The sequence below is a fragment of the Monodon monoceros genome, unplaced genomic scaffold (genome assembly GCF_005190385.1).
Source record: "Monodon monoceros isolate NGI ecotype Baffin Bay Population unplaced genomic scaffold, NGI_Narwhal_1 Super_Scaffold_18, whole genome shotgun sequence".
Lineage (NCBI taxonomy): Eukaryota > Metazoa > Chordata > Mammalia > Artiodactyla > Monodontidae > Monodon > Monodon monoceros.
Window position 1 is genome coordinate 146,435,287 of NW_021703774.1, and position 25,398 is coordinate 146,460,684.

At 45.3% G+C, this 25,398-nt stretch overlaps 2 protein-coding genes across 3 annotated transcripts in view; both read right to left on the reverse strand.

The window, feature by feature from the left end:
* YBX1 (Y-box binding protein 1) overlaps window positions 1–473 on the reverse strand; it is an 18,651-nt gene extending 18,178 nt beyond the window's left edge. Inside the window, exon 1 of the mRNA XM_029228664.1 lies at window positions 166–473. Coding sequence (XP_029084497.1) covers window positions 166–331 — 166 coding nt within the window. The 5' untranslated portion in view covers window positions 332–473. The remainder of the gene's footprint in view (window positions 1–165) is intronic.
* Window positions 474–3,426: 2,953 nt separating this feature from the next.
* Window positions 3,427–22,217, reverse strand: PPIH (peptidylprolyl isomerase H). 2 transcript variants are annotated; one of them, XM_029230036.1, is made up of 10 exons: window positions 22,109–22,217; window positions 21,700–21,764; window positions 21,366–21,389; window positions 21,047–21,091; window positions 20,798–20,840; window positions 16,635–16,727; window positions 13,311–13,398; window positions 12,775–12,815; window positions 11,885–11,974; window positions 3,427–5,190 (listed from the first exon to the last, which is right to left on the reverse strand). In XM_029230036.1, exons 1-9 carry the CDS (start codon window positions 22,172–22,174, stop codon window positions 11,906–11,908), a joined length of 534 nt encoding a protein of 177 aa, XP_029085869.1. In that variant the 5' UTR covers window positions 22,175–22,217; the 3' UTR covers window positions 3,427–5,190; window positions 11,885–11,905. The 2 variants fall into 2 exon arrangements, with proteins under 2 accessions (XP_029085869.1, XP_029085868.1); XM_029230035.1 differs by having other exon boundaries at window positions 5,007–5,213.
* Window positions 22,218–25,398: the final 3,181 nt, after the last annotated feature.

Sequence of the window (25,398 nt, forward strand, 5' to 3'; positions counted from 1 at the left end):
GGCGGGCCGGCGTCCGCGAATGGGGGGGGGCCTGGGGGAGGGGTGGCCGCGCGCCGCCGAGTCGGTCCCCGCCGGCCGCGCGCCCGCCGGCTCGTCCCGCTTCGGGTAACGGTTCCGCCGCCAAGCTTCCCTCCCGCCCCACACTCGTCCCCGTCCGGTCCTTACCGATGACCTTCTTGTCCCCGCCGGCAGGCGCCGCCGATGTGAGGCCGCCCGGGCCGCCGCTCCCTGCGCCGCTGCCCGTCGTGCCGGGCTTGGTGTCGGCAGCGCTGAGGGCGGGGGCGGCGGGGGGGGCGGCAGGCGGCTGCTGGGTCTCGGCCTCGCTGCTCATGGTTGCGGTGATGGTGACTGGGGCCGGCTGCGGCAGCTGCGGCTCCTCCCGGGATGTGATGGTAACTAGGCCGGCGGCGGCGGTGGGGCTGCACAGGGCTCTCTGGGGTCCGCTCTCCGCTCCCGCTACCGATCGAACTAGCGAGAATGGCGGGACGGGCGGGATAAGCCCGGCGATCGACCCGCCCCAAGGATCGTTCACTGGCCAGCAATGCTGTCAATCTCACCACCTGACCTCAACTCGTGACTTCTACTGGCTAATACTCTATCACTCCTCCACTGTCATTGGCCCTTAGGCAGCTAATTCGGCCGACCTGCAACCGTTCCTGCCTCCGCCGCCGCCATAGAGACCGGAACTAGAATTAGAGTCACCACGAGAACCATAGAGTACTCGAGAGGACGGGCAGAGGGAACGTGACTTTCACGAGGCGGCAACCCGGGCGGGCCCGAATTCCAGGGCAGTGTCCTGGCCGAAGGAAAGGCACGGCCAGACGCTTGAGCCGGGATTACCCGACCTGACCCGGGGCCCAATGACACCTTAGCTCCATATGGAGAGAAGGCCTCCCGCCCGCCCTGCTCCAAATATGGTCCTTGTGACCTCAGACCATGACTGCAGATAGAGCCGTCTTTTCTACAATGGCCGTGTACTCGCGGCAGAGCTGAGAGTTTCTGGAACGGACTTAAACGTATGCATTCAAAGAGCGTCGGCTTACGGCGGAGCAGTCACCTTGGGGGGACCACGCAAGGTATCAGGCAGCCCTTGCCCAGCATATGGAGGGTGGGGGTGTACTCTGTGGGGACCTGCCTCCCGATCTATCATACCAGGCACAGGAGGACTGTATTGAGTATTCACATCTTTTCGTATTGGCCACAAATCAGGTTTAATTTCACCTCACGTTTATTGAGCACGCTAGGCGTTTTTCGTGCATTTTATTCTTAAAACAGCCATGTGAAACAGGGATTACTATGCACGTTTCACAAACGATTTGTAATTGAGGCTGCCGCATGATGTAGATGAAGTCGTCCACCTTAGTTCGTTCTTTATTAAGCGTCTACTATCTGCTGGGTATGGACAAGTGCGCCAGTTGCTGCCTTCTTAAATTCAGTCTAGGGATAAAGGCAGAAATTTAAACATGCAACACACCCAACACTACAGCGCTGCAAATGCACAAAGCATTTTGGGAGTGGCGGTGGGGAGAAGGTTTAGTGCAGACTCCAAGCACATGGAGGTTTATGCAAAGGCGTAGGAGGCAAGAAGAGATGGGGTCTGGGGCAAATACAACTAAAGTAGTCCAGTAAGACCAGAATGAAGACATTTGGGTTATAGAGGTAGGCAGGGTTAAATTAGGAACATTTTATCTGAAACTTAACCTAAGGGCAATAGTGAGAAGAGTAATTTTAGAATTGAAAGTAGGGAATGGCACTTTTTTTTTTCTTTAATGGCTGGGGAATAGTGAATGGGCTGCAGCGGGGCAAAAATGAAAGTAGGGAGACCAGCTAGGAGGCTAGTGCAGTAGTCCTTACCCCATCGGTATCATCTAGGCCTGTAAATTCCACCCCTTAAAGGCCTCCCTGAATCAGTCCTAAAAAAATCTCTAAATGCCAATCCAGAGTTTCTTCCTTCCTACTGCTGCTACTTTAGTGTAGGCCATCATCATCCATTGCTCAGAGCAGGAGTAGGCACCTTTTCTATAGGGGCCAGGTAGTGTTTTAAGCTGTGCAGGCCAGATTCTCAACTACTCAAATCTAGAGCCTGAAAGTAACCACAGACAATCAGTAAACAAGTGCATCTGTGGTCCAAAAAAATGTAATTTATGGACACTGAAATTTGAATTTCATGCAATTTTTATGTCACAAAATATTCTTTAGATTTTTCAACTATTTAAACTTTTTTTCCCCCAACTCTTTAAACATTTAAAAATCATTCTTATTCTTCGCTCATGAACCACTGAAAAATAGGGAGTGACACCTGGCCTGCCAACCCCTGGCTTACAGCACTGCTGTGGCCTCCTAGCCAGTGTCTCTACCTTTCTTACTCTAATATTCCCCATCACAATATCCAGTGTTCTTTTGAAAACATCCATCTGATCGCGACACTGTCTTACTTAAAATCTTTAGTGACTACACCACCCACAGGATTGTCCAGATTCCTTAATGTTGGCAGGACCCTGCATGACCTCTAAACTTACTTCCTACTCTTGTCACATTCCCTGTCCAATCTTCCAGGTGACCTTTTAGCCACTGCTTCCTTTGAGCTATCACATACTATTCCCTCTACTTATAACATTCTTCCTTTCTCCCTTCTCCTTTGCCTGCTTAACTCTTCATTCTCTAGGTCTTGCCTCAGATGTTACTAGGTTAGGAGACCCTCTCCTAACACACTTTACTGCACTCATTATATCTTCCCTGCCAGACTATGAGTTCCTGAGGCATCTAGCATAGTCCCTGACACACAATATCTTAATTAATGTGTCAAGTGAATAATGTGATGTAGAAAATGGGTTGGAGAAGAAGGTACTGGCAGCAGAGAGGTCATCTGGGCAGCAGCACCACCAGTAATCCAGGTGAAAAAGGTCTGCGGCAGCAAGTGTGAAGGGAGAGAAGTAGGTGGATCCCGGAGCTGCTGTTCATCTGTTCCAGCTCCAGGTGACTTTTGACTGTTAAAAAGAAAATATTTCCTCAAAGGCAATTCTGCCAACACTTAGGAAATTTAAAAGTGTGCCCCATAGGCTTGAGAGCTTTTCCCCAAAGTGGAGTTACAAAGGCACTTAGAATAATGGCAGCAGCACCTCTGAGAATAAGTAACCTTCCTTATGTAACTGCTTTGAAGGGATGGCTTCTCAAGCAGAAATATAAATTCTGTAATATTTGTCTTTAAAATGTTACTTAGAAGTATCATTACTTACTCATCCAATTACTTCACTAAAGTCTCTCTTCATGCTCAGTGAACATGAAGATGAGTGATTTAAGAAACTCGTTTCCTTGTAGCCCCCTCTCTGCCACTGCAGAGATGGTACTGAAGCACTGGAGGAGAAACAGTTCATGTCAAAATCCATCTCCTGTTCCAAGGTGGGCGCTCCCCAAGCCATGCTAGTCCCCTTGCCACCCTGAGAGCCCAGTGTGGTGACCACAGCTCCAGTGTCTACCTTTAAGTGATGTGAAAGGCAAGTGGTTTCATTCCAAGAATCTCCTCTGCAAAACTTTCACCTTGTCCCCATCTCTAACAGACTCTGGGCCCCAAAACATAGTTGCCTTTTCCTAGAAAGCCCTCCCCACCCTTATCTCCTGGCTAATTCCAACCAATCTGTCAATACTTACCTCAAATGTTGCCTCTTCCTCTCACCCCCAATCTTTCCACTCTGCTCCCATAGCATCTTATACATACCACTATCATTCACACAACAAATATTTATTGAACACTTACTGGCTACTAGGTGCTGGAGACGGCAGTGAAAAACAAAAACGACCAACTTTCCTGTCCTCATAAGGGCTCACATTCTAACACTCACCACACTGAATCCAAACCATGCCTATCCCCTGTCACAAACACAGGCCACATCTTACTCATCTTTACAGCTCCAGTGCCCAGGACAGAAACTGGCAAAGAATGCAGGTGCCAAGTGTAACTGAATTCAACTGAATGGCCCATCATAAGAACATCAGCTCAGGATCCCAGCTGCTCATCCTCCTTCCTCTCTCTTTATAATTCTACCCCGTTTAGTTACTTGAAGATTTCTCCTCCACTAGATCACAACCCTTTCTTCCCCGTGTGCCCTGAATCCTGTTTACTTAGCTAGACAGTTGTAAATATCCAAACTATAGGGCCCTTGTATATCTCACCACCTTTCTTGTCCCCCAGTACACTGAAATGGCACTTTTAGCCTGGTTCTATTTTATCACAGAATTCAGCTCTCTGCTACTCTGCTGCTGCAGTAGCCTGCTGCTAGTAGTTATGAGTCATCCCTGCCATGAGCCAGGAGAAAGTAGGAATGGGATAACAGAAACTGCCTCATGAAAGGAATACGAGGGAACTCCCTTTACCTCCTGAACATTACACTCAATGGGATCTTTTTATCTTTTATGTTTTTGTTATCCTTTTATTTCCTTTCAAAACAAAATTTTCCAACGCACGTTACTGTCTACAAGTTATCCTCATCTCCATTCTCTTGTTTGACCCTTTCGACAATGCTGTGAAGTAGTATTATTATCCCCATTTTACAGATGAGGAAACTGAGGCTCTGAAATGGGGAAGTGAACATCTCAAGACCTCAACTGTTTAAAAAATGACTTCGGATTCAAACCAAGATTTTTAACTATTAATAAATGATTTCCACTTCATCATGATCAAGACACATTCTACCAAATGGTCTCCCATCCCAAAATATCCCAAGCTAGTGACCCTTCACCCACAGGCTCTAGAACTAACCAAAATGAACCTACTGGAAACATAAGGCCCTGGGGCTTTGCCTTCTTTGCCCGATCAGCTTGAACCTAAGAGGGGACTGCTACAACTGCTTGTAAGTCTGAGGCATCAACTCTACATATCAAGGGCCTGGCTCTGGCCCATGCTGGCCTCTGGGGAGAGTCAGTACTCCTAGCTGGAGCTAAGAAGTGAGGAAACAGGGCTATCATTACAACCATTTAAAAAGAACACAACACACGGTTAAAAAAAAAAAAACCAAAAAAAAAAAAAGAACAACTTTATTTACAGTTGAAAACTTAAACACAAAATCTTGGCTTCTGAGTCTGTGATACTTCCAAGGTCTTTTGATCAAATGGGGCAGCAGCAGGCAGGGAAGCAAACACAGGGGCCAATCCAGCTTATCTTACTCAAGAACGTCACCCCGAGCAAGGGAAGGCCTGCAATGGCAGATGTGGAGGGTCTGTGAGAGATGGAAGAGAGAAGCAGCTCAGAGGAACAGGGAGGGGACAGTCCATGAGAGAAAACACTTGCAGCTCTCCTCTACACCCCGAACCCTCCTTTCCCCAAAGAGCAGACCACTTTGATTCTTGCCACAGGCCAGACCTTTGGTGCCCCAGAGCAGAGCTGAGAGGTGTGTTACACAGAACCAAGAAAGAAACTAATATTTACGGCCAATACACTGTCTCCTTTATTATTTACCCTTCACAACTCTGTGTAGTATATATTATTTATAATTAAGTGGAGGGAAAAACTAGGGCTCCAAGGGGTTTAATGGCCTGACACTGATGGGGCTTCCTGGTCTACTTGGCTCCGAAGTCTGTGTGCTTTCTGCCAGACCTTGATGGCTCTCTGTGGAGCTCCAGAACAAAGAGCAATCCTTTTCCTTGATTGGTCCCAGGGTTATAAAGAAAGGAAACTCCACACCCTCTGTTTATGGCCTTGGAGTTAGCTGTCCTAAAAGAACAGGGTGAGTACACTCAGTTACTACTGCTCCCCTCCCCCCAAACATGACCACACCCCTCTTCCTCCAGAGCACAGTGGGTCCTGGCATCATACCGCAGGCTCAGACAGAAGTTTAACCCTGGGCCCTCAAGCAGAATGTACAAAAATGTATAAGTGCACTTTATAAGTTGCATGGTGCTCCGGGACCTAAGCTCTATCACTGACCAGGCACTGTGTTAGTCAGCATGGTCCCTGCCTCAAGGAGTTCTCAGTCTAGAGAAAACCAGACCAACATATTCATGATACACTGTGTTAAATGCTGTAATAGAGAGATGAACCAAGTACTGTGGGTGCACCCAGGAGGGGACCAGGGAATGATTCACAAACTGATGTTAGCTACATGCTTCTGGGAAGGGCTGGGAGGAACTAGGATTAGTTAAAACTACATATATACAGTATGTATTTCTATTATAAAATACATGCCCAGTGTAGAAAATTCAAGCATATACAGGACAATATAAACTGAAAAGAAAGTCTCTTTGCTATCTCTACTCTGCAGAGGTAACCATTACTACCAGTCAGCTATCTATCACTACAGTAATTTCTGAAAGAGTAATTCAAAATAAATAGCATCATGTTTACATAATGTACTACATCTTGACTTTGTCCCTTAATTTGCCTTAGAAATCTGCCAACAGATACAGATCTACCTCTTTTTTTTTAAGGCTATATAGTATTCTATGGACGTGATGTATCCCTCTGTGTGTAAGGCCTGGTTACAGGGCAGGGAGCTTCACCTTTGTACTGGAGGGACTGGAATGGAGCCATTCTCCCCTCCCCGCCCTTTTTAGCTGGCAGGGCTTCTGACTTTCAGGGCAGGGAGCGGTGTTACACACCCAGCAGGCATGCAAATATTTGCTGCCACATCTCTGGTGCTCCCTAGATGCATATTTTCATGTGGAACCTCTGCTCTGGCCCGGACTGCTGCAGTGGACACCTCACTGGCCTCTAGCCTATCCTCCACACTGCTGCTAGAATCATCTTCTGAATGAGTGAAGTCAATTACAGTGTTCTCCTGCTCAAAATCCTTCAGTGGCTCCTACTGGCCTGGTTCTTTTTGGAGGGTCAGGCTACCCTTTGGAATCTCAGGAGCATGATGGACTCTCACCCTAGGGGGGAAAGATGTACACACTGCCTGAAGCTCACCCCCATCCTCAGGTTAACATATGAATACCTCAGCCTGCACTGGATCTCACAGCTGGCCCTGGCCTCCTCTAGCCTCGCCTCTTACAGTTTGCTTTTCTTATCTTCCTGCTTTGGCTATATTGAATTATTTGCAGTTTCCCTTACACTTCCTGCTGTTTCCTGCTTGGTGCCTTTGCTCATGCCATTCCCTCTGCCTGGAATGCCCTCCCCAGTTTTAGCTACCCTGACAAACTCCATTCTTTCATGTACTCAGCTGAAACATCTCTTCTGCGGTCTTCCCAAACACTCCAGGCAGACACAGGCATTCACTTGCCTTCCTTCGTCTTAAAACCTCCAGTTCAGTGCTTTACTGTACTGTAATTGTCAGTTTCCCCAAGAGACTGTGAGTTCCTTTAAGGCAGGAACTGGGCTTTCCAAGTTTGTTGCCTCATCTGCAGTGTGGGACCTATCTTAATTAATGAAAGACCAGCCCACGTACCACCAATGTGTCTTTCAGAATCTTCCTCTACAGGAATGTATCACATCTACAGGAAATCCCAGATTGGGGGACAGTATTTCCTAAACCTCAGTCATTCCAACAGCAGTGTCACAGCTCTTACCATATCCACCATCCACAGGTACAATTAATTTTTAACCTACTGACTATGTGAACTCGAATAACACCTCATTGTAAGCTATAATACCTGTAAAACTAGGTGCTGTATAATTATATTTTTTTCTAAGAGACAAATGTCAAAAAACATTCAACCAGCACCACCTAAAGCAGGGTTACCCACATTTCTCTGATAAGAAGCATCTGAAGCAACACAGCATCCTGGATCCTACCTCAAATTCACTCATACTCTTCAGGGGGGGATCTGGGAATTAGTAGGTTTAGCAAGTGCCCCTACGTGATTCTCATCTTCAGGGAAATTTAGGAAACAATGAACTAAAGAAAGATCTCTGCTGCTTGATAGTACCAGGCCTGGGGATCACAGGGAGATTAGCAGGGCTGTCAGAGCTCACAGCCACTCTCTTTTCCAAGAGACTCTCAGGTTTTCAAAACAGAGGTTCCATGCCCCACCCCACCCCCGCCCCCCCATGCAGTTGTAAGTAGCCAAGAACCCAGTTCAGACTGGGTAGGAGAATCCTGAGGCCCAAAGTTCGTTTATGTATACCTAATCAAATTCAAGGTAAAAAGCTTTCACAGGACCCATTGAGATAAAACCGAGGTTACTATACCTAGAGTTATATAGAAAACTTCATTTTCACTAAAACCAAAGTCAGGACCTAAGGTAAAGCACAAAAGAAGTTGTGGAAGGAAGTTCTTCACAGGGAGGCACAGTTGATCAAGTGACTTCACCTATCTTCTGTCTCCTTCCTATCTTCTATTTCCAGTGACTAGGCACAGGCCTTAAATGCATGATTAGGTGATCTCTTGATTTGAATGCAGTAGATTCCTGCTGGACCAATGCCACCAAGAGATTATCTCCTCCTGGGTCTTTTCTGATTGGAATATGGTGGGTTCTCAATTAAAAGACAGACTGTTATTCCCCTGTAGCCTTGCCACTCCAAGTCAGCATCAGCATCACCTGACAGCTGGTTAGAAATGCAAAATCTTAAGTTGCATCCAGACCCACTGAATCAGAACCAGCACCTTAACAAGATCTCCTGGTGATTCATATGTACATTAAAGTTTGAGAAATACTGCCTAGTAGGACTTAAAAACATCATCTACACTGGCTGTCAAGCATTATTCTGCCCTCAAACAACCTGAGGGATCTGAAATACTCCTTTAGAAATCAGAGATGCTTGTAACTTCACAGCTGGGAAGAAACATGATGAAATGATACCATACTCCCAAATCTTTTACTTACTTTCCTTACTTTCTCCCAAATCCATTACTCAAAAACCCAAAGTGGGGAACCCATCTGTGGAATGCCTTAAGGTCAGACTGCCACCTAGATTCCCTAACACCTTAAAACCTATGAGTTTTTTTGTTTGTTTGTTTGTTTTTCGCGGCATGTGGGATCTTCCTGGACCGGGGCATGAACCCGTGTCCCCTGCATCGGCAGGCGGACTCTCAACCACTGCGCCACCAGGGAAGCCCCTGAGCTTTTAACTTGGTAAAGTTAAATGAGATAATTAAAGTAAGGTTCTTAGCTCAGAATTTGAGCACAAGAAATATTCAATAAGTGATATAACTGCTTTTACTGTATTGTCTCTAAATATAAGCTATGAAAGATTTAATTCTGAGCAGGTCAAGGTTAGAAGACTAAATTGGAGGTACCACATGTGGCTCTTTAAATTTAACTAAAATTAAATAAAAGTAAAAATTCAGTCCCTCAGTCACACCAGTCACATTTTTCCAGTGCTCAACGGTCACATGTAGCTGGAAGCTACCATAATGGACAGCACAGATACAGAACATTTCCACCATCACAGAAAGGAATGCCTACTGGAAAGTTCTGGTCTAGAGGGCCTCTGGAGCATCAAATGTCCTCCATGGAATTTGTTCTGCTTGGGGTTGTAGGCTAAAAGGAAGAGCTTATGGGGGCAAATGTTTACGTGACCTTTGCTAATAGCGGATGAGGAGAGGAGGGCTGATGATCGCCCACCCTCAGAAAACAAACTCCTAATATGTATTTCCAGTAACTTTCTGTAAGGGTCTCAGAAAAATAGAGAAAAGGCCCTAAACATAAAAGGATTTCTAAATTTTATTGTTTTTGTAATCTTCTGTCCTCTGGTGGTGATCAGTGGTCACTCTTTGGAAGGAAAAGGACTTATGAGCTCAACGTTAGTTCAGCCAAGAAACGAGTAGGAGAGGGAATGGCCAGCAGCAAGGGCAGGGGGAAAGCACGTTGAGCCTGGGGCCCCCAGTACTGGCAGAAAAGAAAGCTCAGCGTGTCAACTAGGCCTGAGAAGGGAGCATTTGGCTGAACAAGAGAGTCCACGTGAGCTTCCAGCACACACTTGTGCATTCCTGCCCTGGCATTTGCTCACACCAGTGCCCTGCCTAAAATGCCTGACATTCTCCCTCTCTATTAACTCATGTAATAAATTTTAACTGAATGCCTGTAAGTGCCAGATGCTGTGAACACAAATTAAGTCACAGATGGAGGTATACACAGTCATTAAGATGGTCTGGTATTTGACTAGATCTCCATTTGAAAAAAAGGCAGAGTCCAGAAAAATAAATTCTAGATAATTTTACAAGTATACAAATAAAACTATAGAAACACTAGAAAAAATACAGAAGGCATCATGATTGTAGTAAGGACCTTCTTAAACAAGATAAAACACAACACAAGGGAAAAGATTAAAATTTTGATCTCATCAAAATTTAGAACTTCTGTTTAAGAAAGGATACCACCAAAGTTAAACCCACTGCCAGTTTTTTCTTAAAATATATTCTAGACAAAATGGTCAAAACATGTAAAGAACTAAGACTCAGAATGTATAATTATTCCAATCATTAAGAGAAAGGTAAAATAAAATATTTGCTACAAACATCTTAGAGCATATTATATCAGTTTTGTTTTGTTTAAATACAACAGAGTTTTACATGAATGGAGGAGGAAAAGTCTTCCAGACATAAGATCAAATGGAAATAAAGTGATGAACAAACAGTATGATGCCATTTAGGAAAAACAAAACCTCCCAAAATTAGATGGGCAAAGAAAAGGCCCTAAGGACATACATCAAACTGATGAGCAAGTCACCTCTGAGGAGAGCAGTGGGACGGGGATGTGGCTGAGGGTCAGCTGTTAAGGGGAGGGCCTTAACTGTTTTCTGGGAAAATTTTCATACCTCATTTCAGGAGATGATGTTGCTTTCATAACTAAAAATAAACAATCAAATGAAATATGTGAACCTGGAATGGATTTCTTGTTTTAGAGCTAAAAAAAGTTACTTTGTGGACAACTGAGGAAGTTTGAGCATGTATATTAGACAATACTATTGTGATTATGCAGGAAGCTCTTATTTTTAGGAGTCACTTGCTGAAGTATTCTGGGGTAAAGTGTCAAGAAGTCCTCAACTTCCAGATGGAAAAGCAATGAAGAAAGGGAAAGGAAGGAAAGAAGGAAGAAGAGCAGGAGAGGAATGGAAATGGGAGGAGAGGGAAGAAGGGAAAGAAACAAATGTCAAAGTAAAATGATAAAACAAGAATGTTAAACATTGGCGAATCTAGGTGAAAGGTAGATAGGTGTTCAATGTACTACTCTTCCAACTTTTCTGCAGGTTTGAAAATTAAAGAAAAAAAGAAAAGAAAGGCAAAGCACTACCATCCTTTACCCAGCTGGAAGTGATCAATTTCTTTCTTGAACTCTTATTAATCCTTAACAACATCACTCATATTACTAGTGATCACCTCTGAGAATGTGTTTTATTCTCCATAAGCTCCTAAAGGGTGGAGGCATCTTTCAATTCTTTCCCCCATCCCCATGCTCAGAATGGTGCCCAGCACAGAGCAGGCAGTGAGTGACAAGTCTGGGTAGGAAGTGAGTCTATGTAGGCTGAGAAATGTGTCACATTCACCTATGAGGCTGGCAAATACAAAGTCAGGGGCTGGAACCGCAGCGTCGGTTCTGATGAGAGGCATGATAGGGGTGTCTCCTGGCTGCCCAGGCTGGTCCCAGAAGGGAATGACCCAGGGATGGAGCCAGGTCTTCATAGAGGGACTACTAAATGGAACTAGAGTCTAAGAGTGCTGTCAGAAAGTGCCTGATGGTTTTCAGGTTGATACTTTGTAAACTATAAAGTGTTAGAAAAGTAAAGTGTCTGACCAACCCTTTCTCTTGTGATGCTTACGGTGACCCGAGGAGATACGTATTATCACCATTTGGCAGATGAGAAAACAGGCTCAAGAAAGGGAATTGACTTCTCCCAGAGCACGCAGAGAGGAAATGGGCTCAATCCCGTGTCTTCAGGTCTAAAGTTCTTTCCACTAGACCAGCTGCCTTCTCTGGGGTCCTGACTCCTGCTCAAGAAAGACACACTTACCTGATTCAGTCTTCCTCTGGACTACATCTCTCCACACTGTGAGATCACCACAGGCAGCTTGGGTTTATTGTTGGGGCCTGTGGGAACATTCTAGGAGAGAAAGCACAGTGGTGACTCCTCCACTCAGACACTCCCCCACCACACACTTACTGATGCCTGCAGGCCCCTAGGCTAAGGACTCAGAGCTTACAGGCTGATCTGACAACAGTCTGTAGCGTAGCAGACAGGGGAAGAATATAATACATATCAAAGAGAAAATGTACAACATTTAGAAAACATCAAACCCATGACATGTAACAATGTAGTAAGTCATAAGAGAGAGTTGTATACAGGGTGAGGAAGCAACTAAACTGCTGCTTGCACAGGCCAGGGAAGGATTCACAGAACAGGGGATATTTGAGCTGGGCCCAGAAGGATGGATGGGATCCCACCAGGAGGAAAAGAAGGGAGAACACCTCGGTAGAGGAAACAGCCTGAGCAAAGACTTGAGGGCAGGAAGGAGCAAGAGGCAGGGACGTGTATGCGTGTTTAGAGGAGGGCTCGTAGCCTGACGGGACTAGAATGTGGAAGTGACAGTAGCAGAAGGGGTCGTGGAGAGGGAGGCAGGGACCCGATCATGAAGGACCTTGAGTAAAATGCTGAAGAGGATTTTCTCAACTAGATGGAGGAGACAGCAGAGGCCAAAGCTCAGTAGGCACTGCACCGGAGAGGCTGAGGGCCCAGAACCCTTGGGAGGTACATGATCTCTCCTCCCTCTCCTCCTCCCTGAAGCTGGAGGAGTGAAGCCTGGGCCTAACCAGAGCCCACTCACGGCTCTCCCGCGCCTCGACACTAGTGAGGTAGTACTAGGCCAGAATGGCTGAGAAAGAGGAGATCAAAACAGGACTCACCTCAATCTTTCTCATCACCAGAAGTCCATCAATGATTTTTCCTGTAGAAAGAGTATGAGCTGGACTTTATTACTCTCGTTTGCACAGTACTTTCCAGCCTCCAAGGCCCATTCTCAGCCATTATCTCATTTGATCCTCAGACTAACATCAGAAAATTAATATTCAGTGGAAGTGAAATGTTGCCCAAGGTCACAGGTGGTAAGTAGCAGAGTTAGGGCTCAAAACTAGGTCTGAGCAATTGCAAAGCTCCACTATACCATGCTGCCTCTGTGTGGTATTTCTTAAGTGCTACCATCCCCTCTCAGACACACCTATTGCCCAGGTGGTTACTCACTACATCAGATGGCCCCATCGTCCTCCCCTCTAGCTCTCTAACCACAAATCCTCCCCACCTCCCATGGCTTCCACCTTTCCTACTACTACCCAGGGCAGTTACATCTGACGAGCACTCTTGGTACAAGAGTCAGGGGACCAGTTCCATAGGAAGTTCCACTCTGGGTGAATTGGGCTTGGACTAGGACAGGAATAGGACTCACCAAACACCACGTGCTTCCCATCTAGCCAATCACACTTAGAGCAGGTGATGAAAAACTGGCAGCCATTGGTACTGGGACCACTGTTTGCCTGATGGAAACCAAATATATTTGCAGTGAGTTTTCCTGGCCATGTTAGCCAAAGGACAAAACTCCCCAAAAGAGCCTGTAGCCGAGTCCTCCATGCTTTCTTTCAGCAAACCTGACTGAGCATCTACTATGAGCTAGGACCCAAGGATACAGAGAGGAACAGAATACAGAGAGGAAGAGAATACACAATTTCTGCCCTCCTACACTGTGAATTTTTATAATGGGAACAATTGATTATAGAACCAGATTTGCTGTATTTATTCCAAAACCAGTAATAACTGGATTACACTTACAAATTAGGTACCAGCTGAGAAAAAGCCTGTTGCCTGTGCCATAAGCTACTTTGTCTGAATGACTCTGTACTGTCCCTTAACAATGGTAATAAGAAAATTTAAGGGGCAAGAAGCTGCTATGCTAGTGCTATGCTAGAAAAAAAGACTACATTTAATCAATGATATTTGCTTTTTACAGCTACACCCCAAATCCTATATTATTGAATTTTACCGGTAAAAGTTTTTTAAATCAAGAATCTCAAATTCTTCAGCCATATCCCTTCCCTTTTCCTCCCTTGAAATTGTCTTTATATCATTATATTTCACAATACATTATAAAAGAACAGTCTATAATTACAACGCAAAGCAATCAGCAAACCCACATCACGTTTCAGCAGCACTGCCTTACCACAATGTCTGTGTAACTATGTGAGTATTCCAATGCATATTTACACTATTTTGGAAAAAAATTAATGGAAAATGGAAAACTGAAAGAACTAGTACTATTAAGAGCTCAGGTCTCATCAAAGTAATAATATAGAGGCAACACTGGAAATCATTAGATAGGTCACTAGCCTTAACTGGATGCTTAATGGAATTAAATTGGTTGAGTCTGTGTTCAACACTGAAGGAATAAAAATGTATATGAAATACATTAAAGACATTGTCTAGGGGTAAGCTCTAGTTAGGGATGTCACATTATACTTTAGAAATTCCCCATGCGAGACGAGGCTGTTTGGGGTTTTTGTACATGTATGCAGGAACATCTCACATATGAAAGCAAGGGACAGCCTGAGCCAGTCAGAATAGACCTACGCTCTGGAATTGCCCTGAGGAGTGGAACTGACCACTCCTCAGTGGTCCCAATTCTTCCTTCCTTCCTCCCTCCCTTCCTTCTGTTTCTTCTATCTATCTATTTATCTATCTTGCTGCTCAATGTATAAACATTTACTAGCAAGCAGACAGGAAAACAGTCAGACAACATGTGTTTTTAGCTCAGGGAACTCTCTGCCCTTAGCCTCTCACTTATCCATTCTTCCAGGAAGGATAGCTTACTGGTTTAGGGAATAAGCTCTGGAGCCAGACGACTGAGCTTGAATCCCAGCTCCATCACTGACTGGGATCTAGTTTAGCCACATAACCTCTCTGTGCCTCGGTCTCCTCATTTGTACCTAACTCAAAGAAATAACGAGAGAAGGAAAATGAATTAATGCAAATAAAGTGTTGTTGAGTATGTGCGCAACATTAGCCTTTATTCTGATTATCTTTCAGTCATTCATCAGTATCTGCTCAGCACCTTGCTATAGCAGGTATTCAGGCTTGGAGATCAATGAGACTCAGTCCCTGCCCTTGAGGAACGCATTATTTAGTGGAGGATGGAAGCAAAAACAATTATGCTACAAGATGTGTGACAGCACAACTTAACTAGTGTCAGCCTGAAGGGGACAGAGACCAAGGCTTCCTTCCATTTTCTGACTCCTCCCCAGATGCTAACATAGTGGCATGCAGTCCTCATGGCGATGATCCAAGCCCACTTAAGCCACTTCTGCACTCTTTACCCATGCTTGCCCAGCCTCACTTTCCTAAAAGAGACTTGTACACTCTTTGCTATGCTAGGCTCACCCAATTATTATGGCAGCCTCCTAACTGGCTTCTCTGCCCTACCCTCTCCACTCCTGTCTTCCATTCACACTGCAGCCAGGGTCTTTGTTTTAAAACACCAAGTTGATCAGCCCTGCTCAAAAAAGTGCATGGCTCTCCATATCCTATAAAATAAGGTCCACATACCTCATCCTTATTCTGGCATTTAAAGCCCTACACCCACCTGCCTCTCCGGTGGTCTCTACTAGTCATTCCCTTACCCATTCACATCACTTTCCTCACTTTCTGTCCCTTGCCCATGCCACCCTGCTATTTCATGGTCACACATCTTTTGTCTAGGCAGTTTGCTTGACTTGAAATGCCATCTGGTAGAGAACTTCTTTGGATCCTTGCAGCAATTACTCTCATTCCTTGGGGCCCTCACAGTACTTTTACATACACTGAGGTACCCTCCCCTTATTACACTGATGGCATGAATTATACTATACTGGACCCATCATTCTGCATGTGCGATTCCCCCACTAGATGTTAAATGTCACGAAGCCAGGGATCAGGCCTGTATCCTCATGTCTTACCATGAGGCCTGAAACAGTGTATGTCAACAATCTTTATTTGATGAATGGCTGAGTAGATGAGTGGAAGAGTGGGCAAGCAGGACAGAGAACGTGTGCACGTAAATATTGTGTCTGGGGGAGTGAGACTTGGCGCACTGACAGAAGGAAATGGATGATGACAGGAGGGAGGGAGAGGCTTGAAGAGTGAAAGAGAAGCAAGGTGGGAGGGGGAAGGGGAAATGAGGAGTGAGGGGTGAATAAGGGCAAGTGAAGGGGGGAGCGAGTGGGGGTGTGTAGATGACGGGCTGAAGGAGGTGGGCAGGGGGACGGTGAAAGGGGAATGAGATGGGTGAGTGGGGTTATAAATGGGAAGGAAGGGTACTGGGATGGGGAAGGAGGAGCGATGAGTGAGCTGAAAGGGGTGACCAGCCAGAAGGCAGTGTAAAGGAATGGGTGCGTGCGAGTTCTGGTGAGTGGTGTGATAGGGGCGTGAACACTGGGTCTTGAAAGCACAGCTGGCTACATTCTAAGCAGCAAGGCTGAGTGCCCAACCACACGTTCTGGCTCAAACAAAGTAAGAAAACACACATCAGAGTTCAATTTTGGCTCCCCAGCCTGCTAGTGGATCCAGCCCAACAAAATCAAACCAGATTGAGGAAAGAGGTGGGCAGTACAGAGGTGAATCCTGGGTCAAGCAAGGGAAGGAAAGCATTTGCTTCCATCCCAAGAAACAGCACTGGGCCTCAAGAGTGACCCAGAAGTCAGCTGACTATAAATCTAGCCCAAAACCTTGACTGGTCCCAACTTACCATGGAAAGCAAGCCTGGAGCTGAGTGTCTAAGCTTAAAATTTTCATCTGCAAATGGCCCCCGGTAGATACTGGCGACTCCAGTACCATCTCCCTGAGCAGAGAGAAGGGAAGTGTTAGCCACTTGTGAGCACTGGCCCCTAGAGCCCAGAGGAAGCAGTTGTTGCACCCCAAGCCTCACTGCTTTAAAGTCCTTTTACTCTTGCAGGTCACTTTGGGAGCCACACCTCTTTGACCCTATCTTGCAATCAAAGCAAGCCCCATCCAAGGAACGTGCAGCCCACAACCTGGCCAGGGCATCTCATGGGCTGGAAAAAAAACAACAGGTCACAGCTGGACCTCTAGAAAGGTAAAGATAGGCTAAGACACAAGCAAATCACAGGACAGCAGTACAGTGATCACATACATAATCGATGCATCGATGCCCTTCCCAAAGACTCTCATGCCTGCAGTCATATAAGAGAATCTATTTAACTGTCTATGGCTCCACTCCCCCAACTATGCAGGTGGGTGGGCTCTTGGAAGTGTAATCTATACAACAGGATACCACCCTCCTGGTCAAAGTCAGGGGAGGAGGTCCAGGCGAGGATGCCTAACTCATGCAGGGCCAACTAGAGTTCCTTCTCTGGGAAACATGAAGTAGAATAGCTGCTCTCTTGAGGTTGAACGTGTATCATGTAAACCTGGAAGCTGGAGATAACTATCTTCTTCAAGGTGGACTGGAGAAGAGAAAGAGAATGCAACACATGTGTAGAGAGTGCTAGAGAAACAGAGAGAAGGGACTCATTGGTTCTGTGGCTCTCTAGTTCCTAGATCTATTTCTTCCTCTGGGTTCCAGGAAACACCTTGTCATAAATCCCCAATCTATGCTTAAACTAGCTCTATTTGTGTTATCTCTTTGCTCTTCCAGTAACTCTGTGGAATAAGCATTATCATCTTCCCCATTTTTCAGGTGAGCAAACCTAAGTCAGGGTAATAAAGTAACTTGACCAAGGCCATATTTGCAGTACCTTAAATAGAATCTCTGGGGTTTAAAGGTAATATCAAGAGAGGGCCAAAAGACCAATCTCTCCCAGCCAGTTAGTAAAGAAAAAGAATATTAGGACTTTCCTCGTGGCACAGTGGTTAAGAATCGGTCTGCCAATGCAGGGGACACGGGTTCAAGCCCTGGTCCGGGAAGATCCCACATGCCACAGAGCAACTAAGCCTGTGCGCCACAATTGAGCCTGTGCTCTAGAGCCCGTGAGCCACAGCTACTGAGCCCACGCGTCACAACTACTGAAGCCTGCGCACCTAGAGCCCATGCTCCGCGACAAGAGAAGTCACTGCTATGAGAAGGCCACACACCACAACGAAGAGTAGCCCCTGCTCACCGCAACTAGAGGAGAGTAGCCCCTGCTAGCCTCAGCTAGAGAAAGCCCGCACAGAGCAATGAAGACCCAACGCAGTAAAAAAAAAAAAAATATATATATATATACTGGGTACATGATGGAATGTGGAAACACTGACCTAGTGTAGAATTGAGGGGCCCTTACTGGAGCAAAGCCTACTAAAGGGAATTAACATAAGCCAAGAAGAAAAGAAAACTCTCAAATTCAAATCGTTATTTGACTAAAAATTATTGGGACTTTCCTGGTAATGCAGTGGTTAAGAATCCGCCTGTCAGTGCAGGGGACATGGGTTCGAGCCCTGGTCCAGGAAGATCCCACATGCCATGAAGCGACTAAGCCCGTGCACCACAACTACTGAGCCTGTGCTCTAGAACCTGTGGGCCACAACTACTGAGCTCGCATGCCACAACTACTGAAGCCTGTGCGCCTAGAGCCCGTGCTGCGCAACAAGAGAAGCCACCGCAGTGAGAAACCCGCGCACCACAACGAAGAGTAGCCCCTGCTCGCTGCAACTAGAGAAAGCCCGCATGCAGCAACGAAGACCCAACGCGCCCAATAAATAAATAATAAATTTATTTTAAAAAATTATCAATAAAAGCTCTGTATAGTGGAAAGACTGGATTTGAGTTTCAGATCTATCATTATTGAGCTGCGGAAGTCACTTCCTATCTCTGAGCCCCAGTTTCCTCAACTATCAAGTGAGGATGCAATCACCTACCTACTCCTTATACCGTTGCCATAAAGATCCAATTAGTGTCTATGAGAAAAGTGTTTTGCAATCCATACAGCACTATGTAAACGTAAGCTATTATACCTTTAACTCCACATAAATATATACATACATACATACAGGAGGAAAACATGTTCATTTCCAATTTCCCAATAAACCTAGAGAACAGAACAGTTACCACATCATTCTCTATATAATCATACTATCTACTGCACTCCAGAAGCCACAGTAGGGAAAATGACAAAATTAATTTGTAGGACAAACAAGAGAAAGCAACTTAAATCTTCAATAACAGTGGGCTGATCAAATAGATTCATTGTCTGTTCATAACGGAATATTAGGTAACTATTAGAAAGATTGTTTTGGAAGAAGACAATGACAAGGGAAAATGCAGACAATTATCAAGCACAAAAAAGTTAAAACACACATATGATCTTAAGTCTGTTAAAAATAATATTTGACACACATATATATGCAATGATAAGACAGGCAGCTTTAAACTAAAATGCCAAGAGTATATTCCTTGGGAGGCGAGATTCCTTGAGAGATGATTTATTTTCATTTTTGTACTTTTCTTTTGCAATCAGAAAAAAACCAAAAACAAATATTATTAAAACAAACAAATATTCTTGGTCCAACTTTAGAAGGTCTCAAATCCTCAAATCTTCTGCCTCTTGCTCATTCCATTTTTTCTGCCCTAAGGGTAGCTCTGAGTAATTGCTTCTCTCTGAGGCTCAGCCTTCTGGCTGACCAACTGCTATCTAACCCTGGGGCTATCAGCTAGTGATCAAATGTGCCTGGCAAAGATTCTGGCAATGACCCGTAAGAAGTTGGTCCTGTCCCTGCTAAGACAATATGGCAATATAGGAGCCTATGGGAAGAAAGGAAAGAAGGCAGAGAATAGCTTCTCAGCCCTCTTACCAGCCAATAAAAAAGTATATGGTCACCCCAAGCCCTACTATGATCAGTTGTGACCAGGTATTGCAAACTTAAATGCCTACGGGGCAGATGACATAAATAAGGGAAGCAAATGGTTTAATAATAAGGACACACCGTGCTAAAGGGAGCAGTTACTTGACTCCAACCAACTGTTGCTGCATGAGAAACACAGGCCTCATGTACCCCTACTTTCCATATGTTAAAGAGAAAATTCTTCGGTTAAAATCTCTCAGTTTTGTGACATCAAACAGATAAAATAAAACATATCTGTTTTTGATTCAGCCCCAAATTTGCCACTTTGTAAACTTACCTAGATAGGAAAGAGAGATCTTAAAAAACTCCTGAGAGTCAAACTAAATTTACATATAAAGGAGAAAGAATGTCTCCCAAATCTAAGAAAACAGCATCATGACTAACCAAATGGTATTAACAAGAAAGATCATGCCCAGAAGTGGGTGGGTAAGGAGAAGAGTGGGCTTAAGAAAGCGTAAATGTGGTTTATTCAGCACCTTCCAAGGTTGGAGGAAGCGGAGGAGGCTTGATATGGGGAGATATACAGTCTCGTCACAATAAAGTCATGCTTAGCAGTGAAGGATTAGTTCATTGGGCTCTCCCAGTGAATAGGGGAAACATCCTTCCAGAACTCTCTTGCTGATTCCTTTCCCACTAATGAACTTCTGATTAAAAACAAAACTCAGCTTTCCAGAAGTGGACAGGAAAATGGGGCATAAGCATTTAGCTCACTGGAAAGGGACTTAACCATTTAGAAAAAACAAATTACATCCGATTTCTAGCTAAATTCTATGTGACCAATTAATTTGGGTCTGTCATGGATCATCTACTGGTATGCTGGGAAAGTTCACTTTCTGGTCCTAAAAGGCTGAGATTTGGAAGTCAGTGACTCAAAGTGCTGATATCTGTCATCTAGTGATGCAGTGAGTAGTAGCCATCGAAGGACATTCCCATCCCCACCCTCTCCCCCATCAAACTTGGCCATTGTTCTCAAGCCTTAAGACTGGGTCCCTGAAGTGAAAACAGCAGCAGCTGCAATAACAACAAAAAACCAAACCTGTAAGTCCTTAACAGGCTAGGAACGATACTTACATTAACAAAATCGCCACCCTGAATCATGAAATCTTTTATGACCCTGAAACAGAGAACAAAGCATCCTGAGAGAAGATTCTGCAGTTTAGAATAACACTGATTTCAAAATATAATGTTTATCACTTTGGCTTTTAATAAGTCTTCAAATCAGTTGCTGAGTTCACAAAAACACCCCTTCTCAAGATCTAAGAATTATGCTCCGCTTTGTTTTCCTAAAAGCCCCCCAGTATGGCTTGCCAAAGGCCTTACCTGTGGAAGGTGCTCCCTTTGTATCCTATTGGAACCCCATCTTTTCTATAACCAAAAAGAAAGAGACTTGGAATGATGACAGGTAATCATAGGCCTTTCCAGTTTACCATACACCTGAACCAAAGAGACTCTCCTAAGGATGGTCAGAGAAGAGAGGTAAAGAAGACAAATGAACAGAGGATAGACCCGTGGGGGATTACCTTCTATTACTGCCACCAGCAATCATTCAAGGCCTGCCGGTGGTTCCCCAATACCTTCACTGCAGCCCCAGGACACCCCTCAGGAGAAAGCAGAGAACTCAACCACGTCTGAGACTGACCTGAATTCTCCAGTGCAGAACTGCCTGAAAGGGAAAGGAGTGAATGATTCAGTCACCATGGCATCACAGCTGTGAGCGCTCCTAACCTCGGAAGGGAGGGCACAGGCATCGGCGCTAGCAAGCCCACCTACAGGCTAGTCAGATGTCCAGATACTCAGGCATACAGATTAACAACATAAATTGACACGGGAACAGTCAAGACTATTCAGAGCGATACCCAAAGGAATCAGATCTCAAGGGCAGTGAGTGGACGGACAGAGGCAGGCAGACGATTCCACAGACTGTGGCCCAGCTTCTGGTTTAGTTAATCCAGCAAAGCTGAACATCTCCTTACCTAAAATTCTCGGCCGTCTTAGGCACAACGTCTGCAAAGAGCTCGATCTTCATGCGGCCAACTTCCTGCAACCGGCAGGAGACGGTCAGAAAGCCCCGTCCAAGCCCGTGAAAGCCTCACCGAGCAGGGAACCCTCCCTCCCACATGCCGCTTGGTCTCTCCCACTTCCGCCTCCATAGCCTACGCTAGCTTTCCACCCAGTCCCTCCGCAAGCGGGACGCCACGACGGGCAAGACTCCTCCTCTCTCTCCCTTCCTCCCCAACCCCGCCCCGCAGGTCGGTAGGTTCTGGTCCAATTTCACTTTCTGGCTTTCCGAGTCCGTTACCCCTGGGGAAGGGATGATATCTGCCTGTCAGACCCCGTGCACTTTCCCTTCGGCGGTGGGCTGGGTGGCTGCCAGGACCTCACCTGGCCGCCAATGCTGACATCAAAAAACACCACGGGATTGACAGGGCTTGAATTTGCCACCGCCATGGCTCCGACCCGGAAGCAGAAGTCGGGAGCGCGAGGTTACGGCGAACCTAGTCCCTGCTCTGAGGGTTTCGTCTCCGGCGGGGGCGCAGGAAAAGCCGACCGAGGCCAGGCCCCGCCCCCGGAAGTTCTCCGCCTCCAGCGCCAAACTGGGCGCTGCGTGGGTGGCCAGCGCCTCCTTCCGTACAGACCACCCGGATGTCAGCCAGCTGTTAGTTCCCCTGACTCTCCCTGGGTGCTGAGCCGGGCGGAAAAACTGGTCATTTATTGCTCAAGGTCAACGGACATCCTACTCACTTGGCTACACAAAGTGCAGTACAAATTATTCTCGCTCAGGCTAGCGGGCTTGGACTAGGCAGTCTTGAGGGTCCATATCAGCCTTTGAAATTAAGACCTATGTGAACCGTCATACGTGCGGTTTTCTACCCCTGTCCACTAGTGTGGAGCCCCACGGAAGCAAGAACTGTGTTCATCCTCAGTGTTTAGAACAGACTGGCATTATCAAGCTTGTTCAGTAAATACTCAGCACTTCCTTGAAGTCAGGACGCTAGGATTTTAATTCCAGTTCTCACACAGGCTTCTGCTTTCGTCACCTCCAAATCATATACCGCAGAGCAGCTAAAGCTTTTAAAATAAATCTTCTTATAAATCACTGCTGGTTCCCCGTATTTAGCATAAAATCTAGTTTCTTACATAAAAGGCATACCTTACATTATCTGGCCGCCACCTTCTTGGGACTCTGGCCTTCTGTTCCTCGAGGTCATGGAGTTCCCATACTCTCTTTAGGGCCTTGGTACTAGCTGTTAACTGTCTTTAATATTCTTCTAGATCTTAATGGGGATGGGGAGTGGTCTTGTAGCTCAGGTCTCAGCTCAGATATCACTCAGGAACATTGCACCCAATCTAAAGTAGCCCTCCGTCACACTTTCAGATACATTACTGGTTTATTTTCTTCATCCATTCACCATCCAAAATTTTATGGTTTTCCCACCTCACCTGCAGCCTCACACACATTTAACTCCATGAAAATGAAACCAAGTCCCCCTAAACCTGGTTCCTCTGCCAAGCTTATGAATAACATATCCAAACATTTATTCCCTTTCTTGTCCACCTGTTTCCATGAAGACTGAGGAGTACCAAAGAAAAGCCGGGACCGAAACTTAGTAGGACCCTGCAGGACACTCCCGTGTACAAAACCCTTTCCGTGTACCCCGTTTCTTGTTTGTAGAAAAAGGCTTCAGCCTCCCAGACCTTCCCTGAGTTACAAAGAGCAGATTCAAGCAGATACTAATTAAGGAAGTGAGGGAATGCAGAAACAAAGGAAAAGCAGTCAAAAAGTTATAGTTCGATCACTTTGCTGCACACCTGAAACTAACACAACTTTGTTAATCAACTACATTCCAATAAAATTTTTAAAAAATTACAGTTCAGTGATAAAACAGAGTCCTAGTTCCTTCTCATGAGACATACATAACAATCTGACAGAAATTTTGAGTTCTGTAGGAACTAAGGCCCCCACTTAGGTGGAGGATGGTAACTACCTTCTGAGACTCCAGACTGGTGGGAACTAGAAGGTTGAGGATTGAGATTCCTGGAACACCACCCTGTTACCTCACCACCAACCAATCGGAAGAAAGTCATACACCCTGAAGCCATCACCCCAAAAGATGCCTTTAAAAACTCTTCCCTGAAAACCATTGGGGAGTTCAGTTCTTTTGAGCAGGAGTCGCCCATTCTCCTTGCTTGGCCCGTGCAATAAGCCTTCCTCTGCTCCAGATTCCAATGTTTGTTTGTCCTCACTGTGCTTTGGGCACATGGACTTGGGTTCAATGACAAAAACCGAGACTCTCCTTGCCTGTCTCCACAGGTGTGCCCACTATTGAATAGCACACAGTAGGGATTCAATAAATAGATTCAATGAACCCAGTGAATTGAATGAATTGGGTAAGGCTTAGATTCAATATCACAGCTGTTATTTTCTATATCCTTTGACCATCCTTTCTAGTTCAGTGGTCTGAGGAAGCAAGGATTACACATAAAAATTCAGTGTGTCTCAACTTAAGGGGTCTATTAAAAAATTTCTGGTTACTTTCTCTCTCCCCTTGGTCTCCCTCTCTACCTCCAATTGAAGGTGAAGAAGAAAGAGGAGGAGAATAAGGAGGGAAAGGGGCAGGAAGGGAAGGAGCAGCAGAAATCATCCTTCAGTATAGTTTTATACCAACTATTTAGAATAATTTTTTAAAAATTGATAATATCAAAAAAAATTGATAATATCCAATGTTGATGAGGTTGTGGAAAAACTAGTACACTCAAACTGCTAGTGAAAATAAATAATGATGTCTAGTATTTGTTAAGCTTTTACTAAGTGCTAAACACATGTTTCATTTCATTTGGTCCTCACAGCTCTATGCGATAGGAACTACCATTGCTCCCATTTTATGGATTAAGAAATTGAGGCTTAAAGAGTTCAACTATAGAAACCATATGTTGACACAATCTTTTTTTAAAGTAATTCGACAAGTGACGTATCAAAACTATTAACATTTATATCTTTAGCCCAATTATGCTGATCTTTTTTTTTTTTTTTTGCGGTACACGGGCCTCTCACTGTTGTGGCCTCTCCCGTTGCGGAGCACAGGCTCTGGATGCGCAGGCCCAGAGGCCATGGCTCACAGGCCCAGCCACTCGGCGGCATGTAGGATCTTCCCGGACCGGGGCACGAACCCGTGTCCCCTGCATCAGCAGGCGGACTCTCAACCACTGCGCCACCAGGGAAGCCCCTATGCTGATCTTGTAAATGTGTTTTATGGAGTACTCAAGAGAAGAAAAGAGCTACATCTACAAACACTTTCATCACCGCATAATCTTAAATAGTAAAAAAGTAGAAACAAAGGTCAAACAACAAGAGAATTTATAGGACATCAACATGATAGAATACCATGTGGCTTTTTAAAAAATTTATTTATTTATTATTATTTATTTATTTTTGGCTGCACTGGGTCTTTGTTACCGCGCATGGGCTTTCACTAGCTGCAGCAAACAGGGGCTACTCTTCGTTGTGGTGCACGGGCTTCTCATTGCAGCGTCCTCTCTTGTTGTGGAGCAGAGGCTCTAGGCACGCGGGCTTCAGTAGTTGCAGCACGCAGGCTCAGTAGTTGTGGCTCATGGGCTCTAGAGTGCAGGCTCAGTAGTTGTGGCACACAGGCTTAGTTGCTCCGTGGCATGTG

Coding starts and splice junctions, on each gene's coding strand:
- PPIH (XM_029230036.1), bottom strand. CDS start 22,174: ATGGCGGTGGCAAATTCAAGCCCTGTCAATCCCGTGGTGTTTTTTGAT. Junction 21,390..21,699: donor AAGACGGCCGAGAATTTTAG/GTAAGGAGATGT, acceptor TTTCCCTTTCAG/GCAGTTCTGCACTGGAGAAT. Junction 11,975..12,774: donor TGGTGATGAGAAAGATTGAG/GTGAGTCCTGTT, acceptor TTTCTCTCCTAG/AATGTTCCCACAGGCCCCAA.